A 15,328-nucleotide genomic window follows, 5' to 3' on the forward strand; every position below is an offset into this window, starting at 1 on the left:
CCTGGGAACACACTTGGCGAGATAGCTTCGCCAAGAGAGAATTGAGATCGGAATTGACGGTATATAAACAACAATCCGAGTCGGTCGCCACGAACTTAAACGGTATTTGATCTACGACAATAGATGTTGTTAGAATCACTACCAAAGCCGGAATCAAATTGCCTTGGGTATTCGGTATACAAGATAGAGTCACAAGGATAGCCCTTGTAGACAAAGTAACCGACGTGAATCCCGAAGAGAAAATCTTATTCGATGATCTAAAGGAAATTGAATCAAAGCGAAGCTTGAGGCTACTTTTACCGTATTTATTCACAATCTTCATACTTATTTTTATTTAATTGTTTTTTATTTATTTTTTACCATTTTAATCTCATATTACAAACCCCCTTTTTTACTATTTTCGCCTGGTTAGAACCATTCAAACATTAAATTGTGATTTTCTAAGTCCCTGAGGATTCGACCCTTATTTCTCTATACTACGTATTTCCTTTATTGCAATCCGATGGTCGAACCTACTATTTGGGAGTTAGCTGCGGCACCCACTGTACAAGGACCTATGTGCATTAATTTTCCCCAAGGCGAAACTCCATACCAGTTGAAAACTGGCCTTATTCATCTCCTCCCTACATTCCGCGAATTGCCAAACGAGGATCCACACAAACATCTCAAATAATTTCACATGGTCTGCTCTAGCATGACACCACAGGGAGTAACCGAGGACCAAATAAAACTTAGAGCTTTCCCTTTTTCCTTAGCCGACTCGGCTAAGGAGTGGTTATTTTATCTTCCTCCTAATTCTGTTACTACATGGGCTAATATGACTCGTCTTTTTCTTCACAGGTTTTTCCCTACGGCAAAAGTAAGTGAACTACGAAGGAGAATACTTGGAATCAAGCAACTTGATGGAGAGTCGCTCTACGACTACTGGGAGCGGTTTAAGAAGTTGTGTTCTAGTTTCCCACAACATGGGCTAACCGAACAAACACTCATTCAATACTTCTATTAAGGATTATCGCCCCTGGAAATGAAGATGATCGATGCTGCTAGCGGTGGAGCCTTGGTGAATATGACTCCTACCGAGGCTAGAGACTTAATATCGACGATGGCTGCAAATTCCCAATAGTTCCACGCAAATAATGAACCTTCTCGAAGGGTTCATGAGATAAGTTCATCTTCCTTGGAAAGTAAAATAGATAAGTTAAATGAAGTCGTAAACTCTCTTGTTGCAGGAAAGACAGGACAAAACCGAGTATGTGGAATATGTGCATTGCCTGATCATCTAACAGACGGTTGTCCACTGATTCAAGACGATGCAACAGCTCAAGTCAACGTAGTCGGAAACTTCTCGGGACCTCCCTAAAGAGCTTATAATCCTTATGGTAATACATACAACCCAGGATGGAGGGACCATCCGAACTTCAGTTATGCGCAGAACCTGAGACCGAATCAAGGCTATCAAGCGAGACCTCCACCACCGCAACAACCCGCAGAAGTCATCATTAGAATTGATTGTCGAGAGGTTAGCACTATCCCAGGAGAAATTCCAGACTCGAACTGAAACCCACTTCTAAGAGATGGACAAGCAATTGAGCCAACTGGCTCAAACCGTGGGGAGATTAGAGTCACAAAGGAGGCTACCATCACAAACTGAATCGAATCCAATAGAGAATGTTAGCGCCATCACCCTCCAAAGCGGTACAATTGTTGAACAACCAGACCCTAAGGAGGTAAGCGCAAGATCCCGGAAGAAAGAAGAAGATTCGAACTCCCAAAGTAAAGAAGAAGCAGTTGACGCAGAATCCCAGAAAGAGAACGATGAAGAACAAACGGACGATCCGAAGCCATCTCCCTACGATGTGCCACCGCCTTTTCCATCAAGGTTAGTTAAAAAGGATAAAAAAGTTGAGGAAAAGGAAATATTAGACGTACTTCGGAAGGTAGAAGTTAACATACCTCTCCTCGAAGTTATCCGAAAAGTTCCAAGGTATTGTCGGTTTCTGAAGGATCTCTGTATGACTAAAAGGAAGCTTATCGGGGTCGAGAAAGTGGATTTAGGCGCGAACGTCTCAGCAGTTTTCCAACGACCGCTTCCACCGAAGTATAAAGACCAAGGTATGTTTTCAATACCTTGTAAAAATTGGTGAGGTTAAAATCAAGCTAGCTATGTGCGATCTAGGTGCCTCTATCAATGTAATGCCTCTCTCCGTCTATAATTTAATTTCCACCAAGCCTTTGAAGGAGACGAGAGTTACACTTCAGCTAGCCGACAAATCAATAATTTATCCTGAATGACTCATAGAAAATGTTCTAGTGGAGGTAGAAAACTTAATTTTCCCTGCTGATTTTTATGTGATTGATATGGAAAATGATCGTAGCAACATTGGTTCTGAAATCCTCCTCGGTCGTCCTTTTCTGAGCACGGCAAATGCAAAGATTGATGTTCAAAGCGGTATTCTTACTATGGAGTTCGATGGTGAGATCTTAAAATTTGATGTCTATAAAGCAATGGATATCCGGATAACATTCATAGTATTAATTTTGTTGGCATTTTTGAACCTGTTGATGATGAATCTAACTTTGTTGATGATTTATGCAAGGAATCTGATGATAAAAAAGACGACATAAGGGAGTTGAAAAATATTTCAGTTATTGATTCAAATTTGATCTCAACTCCTTTAAAAACTAAAGATTTACATTCCTTTTTGCAGTCATCAAAAATTACGTCGAAATCATCAAGGAGCTGTTTGAAGAAATCAATTTTTGGTAAAAAAGATGTTTTGACGGCCATTCTTCTGGACAAGTTTTTAAAATTGGGAAATATCCGAAGAAATCTTTGTGAGAATTTTCAAATTTCTCATAAGGAATTTCTTAGTTGGAGAAAGCGAATGAAGCGGAAGTATTTGTCACGAAACCTGTAGTCTGAACCAGGTCGTCAAGCTAATGACGTTAAATAAAGCGCTTCATGGGAGGCAACCCATTATTTTCAATTCCGTTATATTTTTATTTTTATTTTTTCTTTTATTTTTTTCCGATTAAGCATATTTTATTTAATTTTGCAAGAATTTCAAACTTAAACAACGAAGAATTGAGAGATTATCGTCCGAACAATGCCAAATTCTACCCCTAGGAGCATGTAACGGTGCACGTTAGCACACTTCTAAGGAGACCGGTCGACAGTAAATACGGGGAGTACTCTGTTCCTTCTCTTGCACTTTAATTTTTTTTTTTCGTTTTGAGGCAAAACGCTTTAAGTGAGGGGGAGTAGAGTGTAGGATTGAATTTCATTTCGCTTATCTTTATGCTTTGAATCTAGTATGTGTTGGTTGAATTGGTCGGAAATTTCATTAATTATCTTTGTCTTGTTGAAATTTTTTGGAATGCTATGCTTGCTTGGGAACACATAATTGTTTAGGTTAGGATATTCTTGATAACGAATAGCATGAATTGTGATAAGTTGGTATTTTTGTGATATTCCATGACTTTGTTGGTTGAAATGTGATTAGCTCAATGCATGAAACAATTTGGTGAGATTTGAGCCTTTACGAGCATATCATTTTCGCTCTCATTTTGTTTGATTGAGTGTGTTGAATTTGGCATTGGTATTCTAGAACCTGCATGTTAAATACTGTCGAGATTATACATGAACATGATGCTTAAAAATGATTTGGGCACCTTAGGATTAACCATTCCGTTTCCCCCACTAAATAGCCTACCCATGCATATTTTCCCTTAGTTAACCACTTTTGAGCCTATTTCCATTTCTTTGTTTCCACCATATTCATAAACCCGAGCCTTTTTATTTTATCCCTCTTTTCTACCTTTTTCAGGGCAAGTGAATATTTTACCATTGTATTCTTCATCACAAAAAATGTTGAAAAAAAAATAGCAGTTCGAAAAAAAAACTGTTCGAAAGAAAAAAAAAAGATATGAAAGAAAGAAATGGAAAACAAAACAACAAAAGTGTGAAAAAGAAAAAATGCATTTCGACGAGAAAATTGTTGTTTGATATGTCGTTTTTTTTATCTTGTTGTGCTTAATGTTTTGATGGAGTTGAGATTATTATTTGTTAGTTCCTTGCCTTGAATTTTAGCCATATATTTAGCCTTTTCGCCACCTTTACCTAAGCCACGTTACAACCAATAAAAGACCCTTTGATTTATGCATCTTGTTCTTATTAGTAGTGGAGATTTGATTTGCTTGCAGGCTTATGGTAATATCGTGTCGATTCTGACATTGAGTGTTTCTTTACCCCAAACACATTGAGTGATCTGAGTGAATCCCGGTAAGGTATTGAGTTATGAGCATTGAGATTTATGAATGAATAGATATTACAATTGCACTTGACTTGTTTCAATTGGTGATGTTCAGTTGATTGATTTCTTGACTTCAATAGTTATTGTGGTCTCTACCTTGCTTCCTTGAATATGAAACTTGACAAAGAACGTTTAATGAAGTTTTTGACTGATTTGGTTAATCATACTTGAGGACAAGCATGAGATAAGTGAGGGGGAATTTGATGAGTGTTCAGAATCGTTAATATTTGTTCGTTATTTCTTTGATTTTGTGAAGTTATTGCTGCTGATTTGGTTGTGTTATGTCTATTTTCGTGCAGGTCCTTACTTTCCAGAATTGGTGATAAAACGGGCGAATTCTGCATTTTTTTTATTATTTAGTCACGGTTGGAGACATGGGCACGACTCTGGGCATGACGCGGTCTGACATAGCAGTTTCTAGAAGGTCCAGTCAGCGGCGGTTTCTAGGAGACTTCGTCTGCACGCCTTCTGGAAGATTGACGAGTAGAGTTGCATTAGGAGACTAGTTTAAGTTTGAATTTAAATTTAAAAACAATTATCTTTTGTATTATTTTCTTTTCTTATCCTTTAGGCTTTGAGAGGCTATAAATACCCACTTGGGGTAAGCCTAAAATCATCATTCAGAATACATTCTTCTTTTCTCTCTAGTTTTTATAAAAGTTTTCTCTTTTCCTTTTCAAGTTCTTTTTATTTTTCTTTATTTTCAAGTTTTATTTTTTATGCTAAGTATGACTTTTGTCATGCTTAGCTAAACTTTTCATAAGCCGAGAGCTGTCGCGATGATTCAATTCCAACGGGAGAATTGAAACGGTCCCTTAATATCTTCAGAATCTCTCTCTCAATCTCTGCGCTTATTTTTTCAAAATCAAAATAGTTTTCAAAAATCGAAGATTGACTTTGGTCAAGAAGTTGTTGCGATTAAACGTGTGGGAGGAAGATTCGGCTTATAGAAAGCAATTCGACTTCCTGGGAACACACTTGGCGAGATAGCTTCGCCAAGAGAGAATTGAGATCGGAATTGACGGTTATAGAAACAACAATCCGAGTCGGTCGCCACGAACTTAAACGGTATTTGATCTACGACAATAGATGTTGTTAGAATCAACTACCAAAGCCGGAATCAAAGATTGCCTTGGGTATTCGGTATACAAGATAGAGTCACAAGGATAGCCCTTGTAGACAAAGTAACCGACGTGAATCCCAAAGAGAAAATCTTATTCGATGATCTAAAGGAAATTGAATCAAAGCGAAGCTTGAGGCTACTTTTACCGTATTTATTCACAATCTTCATACTCTTATTTTTATTTAAATTGTTTTTTATTTATTTTTACCATTTTAATCTCATATTACAAACCCCCTTTTTTACTATTTTCGCCTGGTTAGAACCATTCAAACATTAAATTGTGATTTTCTAAGTCCCTGAGGATTTGACCCTTATTTCTCTATACTACGTATTTCCTTTATTTATTGATTGAGAATAAGGAATTATTTGACATCCGAAACGATAGTTATCACTCATCACGTAAGGTAGATACCTCACCGCGTAGCGCACCATTGTCATCACTTAAAAAATCCACCTCACCACGTAAAGATCGAACCTCATCACACCATGCACCATTATCTTCACGCAAAGTACCGATCTTATGACGCAAAGCACCGACCTCATCACGTAATTCCCCTAACTCATCCCGTGGAGGTGGAGAACAGGGAGATGGAGATAGACAGAGCCTCTTTGCCGGTCGCCTATCATGAGGTGATGGTGGAGAAGAGGCTCTATGATATGATGGAATATGTGATGGTGGAGGTGGAGAAGAGGCTCGACCAGGTGATGGCTCCGGGGTGTCGAGCTATAGAATCGGCCCGATGGGGTGATGGCTCTCGAAGTGGGGGGTGCTCATCATCCGTCCCATCAAAAAACCGCTTACTAGCTTGCCACCAATCAGTGGCTAGCTCAGCATCTGAGGGTGTCAGCCTCTGTAATGGGTAGTTGGCCTCCTAAAAATATAAAAGCTCAAACAAAGTTAAATGTGTACTAGTAATAACTTGTTTATATTTGGTAGTATTTGTGTGTTAACTTACATCATTAATCGTCGTATATGGGAGTAAGTCTTCCCAATCCAACATGCGTTTCCTCTTCCAGGTAATAGCCCTAGGAATATCATTTGATCTTTTTATCGCATATGTCTGCATGCTGGGGAAAGCCTCAAATATCCAAATCTACAAACAATATAATACACAAACATTAGTAATTGTTAAATAATTAATTATAATTTTGGAAACATTATATAGAAATTCTTACCTTAAAAGCCCAAGTAAAGCCTTTCAAAGTGTATTTAGAACCATCGCCCCGCAAACTTTTTCGGTCCTCGAAGGCAGACGACAACTTCTTCCAGGTAGCTTTCCATATATATGAACCCCACGGAAACAGGTTTCATGCATTTAGGTCATCTACCAATAATATTAGATCCTCGGAGATTTGTTGTCTGCCCTCTTTGCCTAAAAAGCCGGCATGCAAAAGTAGTAAATGGCATACTCGGACAACATCAAGGTCATCCATCCGAGTAAAACCATATTTATCAAATGATCTCTTCAAGTCGTCGACATGTATACTCGGCTTCGACTTTGCCAGCTCAAGAAAAACCCGATATAACCATGATGGGCGGGCGATATGACTAGTGTACCGACCTACATCATCGTGTCCGAATCGTAAACCGGTGATTAAGCAAAACTCCTCCCGCCCAAAACAAGTATACGCCGGTGCCGAAGGAAAATGAAACCATATCTCTTCATCACCACGTTGTACCCCCTGGGTAGATCGTTAGTCATGGTCTGAATAAACAAATGTGTCAACATAGCATCTCCACCAGGATGTTGTACTTTCAGCCATGGCCCGAAGCAAGTATCCTCAAACAATTTTCTTTGTAGAGGTGTAAGCGCCGACGCAATTGTAGTGGCTATACTTAATTTATTCCTTAAGGTCAATTGAGCCGAAAAAAATTTCTACAAAAACAATAAACATACCAAGTTAGATATACCAAAAACTACAAATTATACATTACAAACAGACATGATATTAAACAGTGAAACAAAGCCAAATATGTTTCAAACTAGCACGGTATTCACCTAAGTCATTATTCCATCATAGTTCACAAAATACATCAGATAACATTCCAAAAGTAAGCACTTATATAAACATTTAAAAGGATAACATATAGGTTTAGTGCAGGTTCAAGGACAACATAAAGAGTAGTAGTTTGTTCTTGAAACTTAAATTAGCAATACTGTGAAGTTAGTATTTGTCTTTGTTTTTTAGTTGAAGTAATACAATTCATTCAAGTTTCAATTTGGCGAATAAAAGAAGTTTTTGAAACTTAAATTCGCAACGCGAAAATGAAAATCGCAACGCGAAAATGAAAATTGCAACGCGATTTTAGTTTCACGTTGCGATTTTCATTTTCGTGTTGCGAATTTGGTGTTGCGATTTAGGGTTTCTTCAACAAAAAGACAAAACAAAGACAAACACTAACTTCACAGGGTTAAAGACTAAACAGTTTAGCAGTATTGGCAGCAACCGAATGAATTTAGCAATCTTAGTAAAATGGTTAATCTAATAATAATACAAAAATTTCAAAATAAAAATAAGAGATTAAAAAACTAACCCTTGGTGGTTGATTTTCCATTTCTTACCGTGAATGGTTGTGAGGGTTGATATGAGAGATGGAGATAGACGGATTTCGTCGGAAATGGGGACGGATTTCGTCGGAGATGGGGACGGATGTCGCCGTAAAGAGTGAGAGATGGAGATGAGACTGAGTTGTGCTTTAGGGTTTTAGGTTAGAGATGATTTTCGATAATACTGTTTACATTTGTGTTGCGAAATTAATATTGTGTTTCACGTAAAAACATTTGACTTTCGCGTTGCGAATTTGACTATCGCGTTGCGAATTTGACTATCTTGTTGCGAATTTAGAATATCGCAATGCGAATTTAGAAAATCGCAATGCGATTTACATATTCGCGTTGCGAAATTGGAAACTGGGTTGCGAAATTGGAATTCGCGTTGCGAATTTGTTGGTCATTTTGGCAAATCCAAAAAAAGTTGGTTAAATTCGTATATTGTAAGGCATTTTTGGTCACTGAGGTTATTTTCTCTTTCTTCTATTGTCCTCAAAAGTTTTAGATAATATTGAGAAGGAATATAGAAAAATATGTTCGTTTCTTGAGTTTGTTGAATGGTTACACTCTGTTATGATCGAGCTATGAATAGGTTTCGAAGATTAAGTCAACACTCAAAATGTGAAAATATATGGAATATGATTGTTTGTTTACCTTCTCCGTGCTTTGCATGAACTCTGAAGGCTGAATAATAGTATAGAAACTGTGGACTATCATATAACTTGTTTTATTGATAATGAATTTTATTTTCTTCCGAACAAACTATGATATCTGTAAGAATTTCGGTGCTTATTTAGTTCGGGGCTGGTATTATATTTTGATTAGGTTAGTTGCTTGATTTTCGTTTTCCATAGTAATCTCATTTCTTTCCTCTTATGTATATCTGAACTAATCATGCTTGATTTTATGTTATAATTTTGTTTTGTCGCTTTGCATTACGTTTTGAATGAAGCTGGCTTAAGCTTAATCATATCAATATTTTCTCTCTTTTTTCGACAGCAGTCATGCGACTCTTGTTCTGATTTTGAGCAAGTTCGTCCCTTGACAACTTGCACCACTTCATAAACCTCTTAATTATAATTCAGACATATCTTTTTCCTTTCTCTTTAAAAATCTAATGCTTAATTATTCCTTTGGTGAAAGTCTTTAACCTTGCAACCCCCTTTTGAGTCTTTATCTCATGACACGGGTTTCAATTGAGATACATATCTGAAAATCCTTGTGGCCATCATTTTTGTTTCCTCCTTTCGATATGTGTGTACTTCTCCCCTTGAATTCTTCTGGCCTCTGTGCCATCTTCAGAATTGCCTTGCAAGCTTGTTTAAATAGATACATAAGATGCCGAGGCCAAAGGCAAGTACGGCTGCTGAATCAGTGGATTCTGAACGACTGGATGAGGTTGAACAGCCTGTTGAGTCTGCTGAGAGGATTGATCTTGAAGAAGTTAACGATCCCAAGGAAATCATTGAAGAAGAGGTGGAGTATGAAGAAGTAGAGGTAGAGGAAGAAGAGGTGGAAGAAGAAATTGAAGAAGAAGAAGAAGATCAGGATGTTGAAAATGCCGATGGAGAACTCGACGAGGATGAAAAGAGGACACATGCTGAGGTTCTTGCTCGTCCTCCTCATGGTACTGAAGTATATATTGGAGGCATTCCTCATAATGTTTCTCAGGAGGATTTGAAAGGCTTTTGTGAATCTGTTGGAGAGGTTACCGAGGTACACTTTTTTTCTAAATGTGAGAAACTATTTTCCCTTTTTGAGATTAATACTAATGCATCATACTTTATGATGGTAGGTTCGGATTATGAAAGGCAAAGATTCTAGTGAAAACAAGGGCTTTGCTTTTGTGACTTTTAGAAGCGTAGAATTGACCAATAAAGCCATTGATGGGCTAAATAACACCGAATTTAAGGTGACAGACTCATATATTAATATTATCCAAACTAAAAAATGTTGCATCTCATAACCTGAAAGCAACTTACAGATTATCTGTGTACCCATCTCTGTTTTCTCTTTGTTTCTGACAACAACGTTATTTGTTCTTATGTTTGGTCTTCTCAATCATATTTCTTTGGTTGCCGAGTAACTTTTCAGTCCCTCTCTCTCTCAGGGTAAAAAAGTTAGGTGTTCTACTTCCCAATCAAAGCATCGATTGTTTGTTGGTAATATTCCGAGAAGCTGGGGGGAGGAAGACCTGAGGAAGGTTGTGTCAAAGGTTTGGGCCCGGAGTTACTGGTTTGGAATTAGTGAAGGTTAGTTTATTGGCCTTGTGTATTTGTTTTGTTGTTTCTAGTAGTTCATATTATTGGCACTTTTGATCTCTGGGGCCGTTCAGTGGTAATGCCTCGGTGTATTTGCTTTTGTGCTAGCAGGATATGAAGAACACAAGTAATAACAGGGGCTTTGCCTTTGTTGAGTACTATAACAATGCATGTGCTGAGTATTCAAGGCAAAAGATGATGAACCCGGAATTCAGGCTCGGTGCTAATGCTCTTACTGTGAGTTGGGCTGATCCTAAGAATGCCGATTCTTCTGCTGCTTCTCAGGTATGGTTTAGTTTCTCTCTTTCACTTCCCGACTTCCAGCAGGTTTCTTTTGGTAGTTTATGTTTCATGCATGTCTCGTTGGATGATATGTTCCATTTTCTTTTGTGTTTAAGCTGACACAAATGCATGTGTCTTCCTTATTGTAATTTCGATTTGTTAATCTAAGGTAACCCATCCTATGCAGGTAAAGGCAGTTTACGTAAAGAATTTGCCAAAGGATGTGACACAAGATCAGTTAAAGAAGCTATTTGAGCATCATGGAAAAATCACTGAAGTGGTTCTGCCTCCTGCAAAACCCGGACAAGAGAGAAATAGAATTGGTTTTGTCCACTTTGCAGAGAGATCTTGTGCCATGGAAGCACTCAAGAACACAGAAAGATATGAATTAGATGGTGATTATTGAGTTCTTATCCATTTTACGTTTTTGTTTAGTGGATGTATTTCCGAATGTTATTGTTCCGTTTTCTCAGGCCAAGTTGTGGAATGTTCTCTTGCAAAGCCACAAGTAGATCAAAAGACATCTGGGGGGTCAAGTTCGTAGGCTTCGGGTTTTCTTCCTAGTTATCCACCTCAGGTCGGGTATGGTCTCGTTGGGGGTGCCTATGGTGCTTTAGGTCCAGGATACGGTGTTGCAGGCCTTCCTCAGGTGATATATTTCTCCATGCATATTTGTTACGTTTTCATTTTCATTCTATCTCTGCATTTTACCCATTCCGCATATCCGAGATATTCCCATGAGCACCTTTGACACTTGTATAATTTATGACTAAAAGTTCCTCTACAAGATTAAACTCAAAGTTCGGGATGTCTGTCTCTCTATCTTGTTTCCGATTTAATGTTAAAAAATCCTTACTACATTTTCTTCCCTTTTTCGAGTGCCGATGGCTGCTTGAGGGAACAAGGCAAAAGCTTATCCTCAATACCTTTTATCAGTTATCATCCTTTGATTTACTTGGTTCATGTTTTTCTTTTTCTCTAGATTTTATCTGATATATATATATTCTCCTACAGCCCCTAGTCTACGGAATGGGAGCAACACCTAGCGGCATGTCAATGACGCCGATGCTTCTACCCGATGGCCGGACTGGATACGTGCTGTAAGATCAATAACTTTATTCCCTTTGCAATACTTCAAACTTTTTGAAATTTGTATCCTTGCTCTTTCCATGCAAAGCCGGATATTTCAGTTCCTATCAACCCCCACAGGCCATATCAATAATATACACCCAAGGATTAAAAGCCTTGATCATCTATCAATGCAGGTAACAACCTGGAGCGCAACAACCTCAAAGCCCGCCTGTACATCAGAGACACAGTCGAGGTGGCAGCAGCAAGAGTGGCGGCAGTTCGAGTAGCAGGGGAAAACACGGTGGAAGCGATAGTGGGCGGCGATATCGGCCGTATTGATTTGCTCGTGTTAGAATGGATTATAAGTGGTGGGATGGAGAGTTTATTTTTAATCAAACTCCCTTGCCATTTCCACAAATTGTGGCTTCTTTTTAGTTCTTAAGGTGTGTGATTGGGCTTCTTTTTTAAAGTAAAATGTTTGTGCACCAAATGTTATTCAAGTTAAATGTTGAATCTGTATGACCCGTTTGATATTCATATCTTTATGTTTACATGTGATTTCCGTATTTTCGGTTCATGTTATAAGGTCGATTCGATTGGACCGGTTTGGTTCGAGAGTCCATAAAGGGCATTTGAAAGGATGAAGTGAAACTTTTAGAGCCCTTCATGACATATTCAAAACATGTGAGGATCAAAATGTAATGAACATAAAAATAGCATGGCAATAATGTCATTGAACCAAATTAGGATTTAACAAAATCTTAAGTTTAATGTTTATTTTATAACTTTTGAAAGATGACTAAAAAGATCATTTTACCGTAATTCAATAATCATTTGTAAATTGTATCCTATTTTATACTGACATGTGTTCATTATAAATTCATCTAAAATATTAATAAATTTTTAATTTTGATATTTTTAAAATGTTAAAAATAAAAGTAAATATCAGCAAGTATACATACTTCTATAAAAAAAAATTGCACTACACAATCATTATGGATATTTGTTTTGGATTATTATTATAAATAAAGATAAAATAACTTTTAGTCTTTGAATTTGATAACTTTTGAAATTTGGCTCTATAGTTTTTATTTATTTTTATTGGTTCTTGAATTTGGATTTTTTGTGTTGCATATTTTCAGTCTTTTGGAATTCTGATGATGTGCCACATTATATAATCTCGAAATGTCACATTATTAAGAAGATTAAAATGAAACAAATGTAAAATTTATGAGGCAAATGTGGACCAAAACAAAGTTTAAAGACTAAGTTAAGGAAAATATAAAGTTTAGGGAATAAACGTTAATTTATCCCTTATAAACAGTGTCCACACTGACATTTCCTAGAATTCAAATTTCCTTCTTTAAAATTTGAAGTTTTTTTTCTATTAATATATGTCTGTCCATTGACATTTTATGCATATCATCTATATATAAAAAATTATATTATTAACATATTTGCGTTTATCCTAAAAAAAATTCTAGATCCGTCGTTGTTTATAAATAAGGATAAATTACACATCTAGTATCTAAATTATTAGTTTGATCCGTTTTAATACTTAACCTTTTAATTTTTTCAAAATCATACCTAACATTTAGTTTTCATTTCATTTTTATACCCTCCACTAAAAACTTAACACGTTTAGTACCTAGAATATCAATTTTGATTTATTTTAATACCTAAACTTTTAATTTTTTCAAAATTTAATATTAAATATGATTTTAAAAAATTAAAAGTTGAGACAGTAAAATAGATCAAAATTAATAATTTAAGTATTAAAATAATAATTTATCTTATAAATAACAAAGATATCGAAATCGGGGTTTCAGTTTATCATTTTATCAGATACCAACAGAGGGGGAAAATCCAGGAAAAGAGATAATTGTGTTTCGAATATTGAAATCAATGGGTTTTTCAAGGTACAATTCATCTCATTCCACGGCGCCGTCGGCACCGGAGTTGCCTCTAGAGTCCTACGTCCACCAACAGCACCAGCCTCCGCCTCCGCCTCCACCTCCGCAGCAGCAGAACCAATACCAGAGCTACTACGGACACCCTCCTCCGGAGCCGGCGCCACCTCGGCCGTCGTCAAGTTATGTGCAGAGCGGTGGGTTTCCGGCAGGAACACGTTCAGATGTCGTGAGGGCGTTTCAAATGGTGGATAAGGATGGAAGTGGATTCATCGATGAACACGAATTGCAGCAGGCGCTATCCTCGGGTTACCAGAGGTTTAATCTTAGGACTATAAGGTTGCTCATGTTCTTGTTCAAGAATCCTTATGATTCCCACAGGATTGGTAAAATTCATTCCTTTTCCCCCTTTTTCTGCTTTATTATTGATATAATCCCAACGTGAGGTTGAAGATATTATCTGCATAAATGAAACTTGAACCCCAGACTTAATGGCTCTGTTTATTGAACTTCCGTGGTGTTTTTCCTGTGCTTAAATGCTAAGCTATTAGATTCAAATTTGAATAGGGATGCAAGTATCATCTTAAACAAGTATTTTGAGTTGGGTTAAGCATATATATATATATGATTGTTGCTAAAACTTTCAATTCCAGGGCCTGTGGAATTTGCTGCACTCTGGAGCTGCCTTGGTTATTGGCGGGTAAATGATTAAACGTTTCCTTTGATTTTTCATTTCACTTTAGATGTTCATATCTAACCCTTCTGTTTGCCATATTTCCGAACATATGTATGAAATGTAATACTTGTAACCAACATTCTTGTGTTCGATCAACATGGTATTTGTGTGACATCTTTAATCAATTGATTAACGTTCAATGGATTCGGAGTTTGTAGGCAATATTCGAGAGATTTGATAAAGATAGAAGTGGGAGAATTGATTTGATGGAACTAAGGGATGCTCTGTACAGCCTTGGATATGCAGTTCCACCTCCTGTTTTTCAACTTCTAATTTCCAAGTACGAAAACGGAAGTGGAAAGGCCGAACTCGATTTTGACAGCTTTGTCGAGTAAGGCTTCTTTTCTTTTCATTTTTTGTTTTAATTTTTCCCCTTCCCCCCTTCAAAGATTTGAAATGTAATCTGACCGATGTTTTCTCATCATCTGTTTGATTTGCAGATGTGGGATGATTGTTAAGGTGAAATATTGTTCTCTTTTTAGCTATGTCCATTCATCTGGAAAAATGCTTATTGGTTCGACCGATTCAATCAGTTGAATCTGTCGACACGAACATGCATTCCGTGTAAAATCTGCATGCACATGTTTACATTGATTTGCCATTGTTCGATTGAAGAGCTTGTTGTAATTTCAGGGTCTGACCGACAAGTTCAAGGAAAAGGATAAAAGATATACAGGCTCGGCGACCTTTTCGTACGATTCATTCCTGTGCATGGTAATTCCATTTCTTGTTTCATATGATTGATGCCTTTGTATTTCAGCCTAGATATGAAATTATTATCACCTTGGTTTTTTATGAGTTTGGCTTGATCAAATTCCATCTTTCATTGTAACTTTTGGTAAATTTTCTGTAAAACGTAAGCGTTAATAAATAATTTTAAAATTTATATTTTTTATAGATATATTTGTATAAAAAACTATATGATTAAGGTATATTTGTATAAAAAAAACTGAAATAACGATAAACTCTAGGTTATACTAACACTAATATATACCAGTATAAGAGAAAAAATAGTACGTCCATTGACTCAATATTAAAAAACTTCATCTCAAGGTTGGTTGTGAAAGTAAAGATCCAAAC

General features: G+C 36.9%; 1 protein-coding gene and 1 pseudogene across 2 annotated transcripts; both read left to right on the forward strand.

The window, feature by feature from the left end:
* The first annotated feature begins 9,272 nt into the window (after positions 1–9,272).
* LOC120165787 lies at positions 9,273–11,889 on the forward strand (annotated as a pseudogene).
* Positions 11,890–13,455: 1,566 nt separating this feature from the next.
* On the forward strand, positions 13,456–15,106 carry LOC120165828 (probable calcium-binding protein CML48). Of its 2 annotated transcripts, XM_039175266.1 has the most exons (6): positions 13,456–13,597; positions 13,637–13,898; positions 14,166–14,212; positions 14,407–14,579; positions 14,689–14,707; positions 14,882–15,106. In XM_039175266.1, exons 1-6 carry the CDS (start codon positions 13,508–13,510, stop codon positions 14,990–14,992), a joined length of 702 nt encoding a protein of 233 aa, XP_039031197.1. In that variant the 5' UTR covers positions 13,456–13,507; the 3' UTR covers positions 14,993–15,106. The 2 variants fall into 2 exon arrangements, with proteins under 2 accessions (XP_039031197.1, XP_039031196.1); XM_039175265.1 differs by having other exon boundaries at positions 13,456–13,898.
* Positions 15,107–15,328: the final 222 nt, after the last annotated feature.

The sequence above is a fragment of the Hibiscus syriacus genome, unplaced genomic scaffold (genome assembly GCF_006381635.1).
Source record: "Hibiscus syriacus cultivar Baekdansim isolate YM2019G1 unplaced genomic scaffold, ASM638163v2 tig00111614_pilon, whole genome shotgun sequence".
NCBI lineage: Eukaryota > Viridiplantae > Streptophyta > Magnoliopsida > Malvales > Malvaceae > Hibiscus > Hibiscus syriacus.

Excerpts from the sequence above, each read along its gene's own strand:
- LOC120165828 (XM_039175265.1), top strand. The coding sequence starts at position 13,508 with ATGGGTTTTTCAAGGTACAATTCATCTCATTCCACGGCGCCGTCGGCA. Across the intron at positions 13,899-14,165 it reads TTATGATTCCCACAGGATTG|GGCCTGTGGAATTTGCTGCA; the intron begins GTAAAATTCATT and ends TTTCAATTCCAG. Across the intron at positions 14,213-14,406 it reads GCTGCCTTGGTTATTGGCGG|GCAATATTCGAGAGATTTGA; the intron begins GTAAATGATTAA and ends CGGAGTTTGTAG.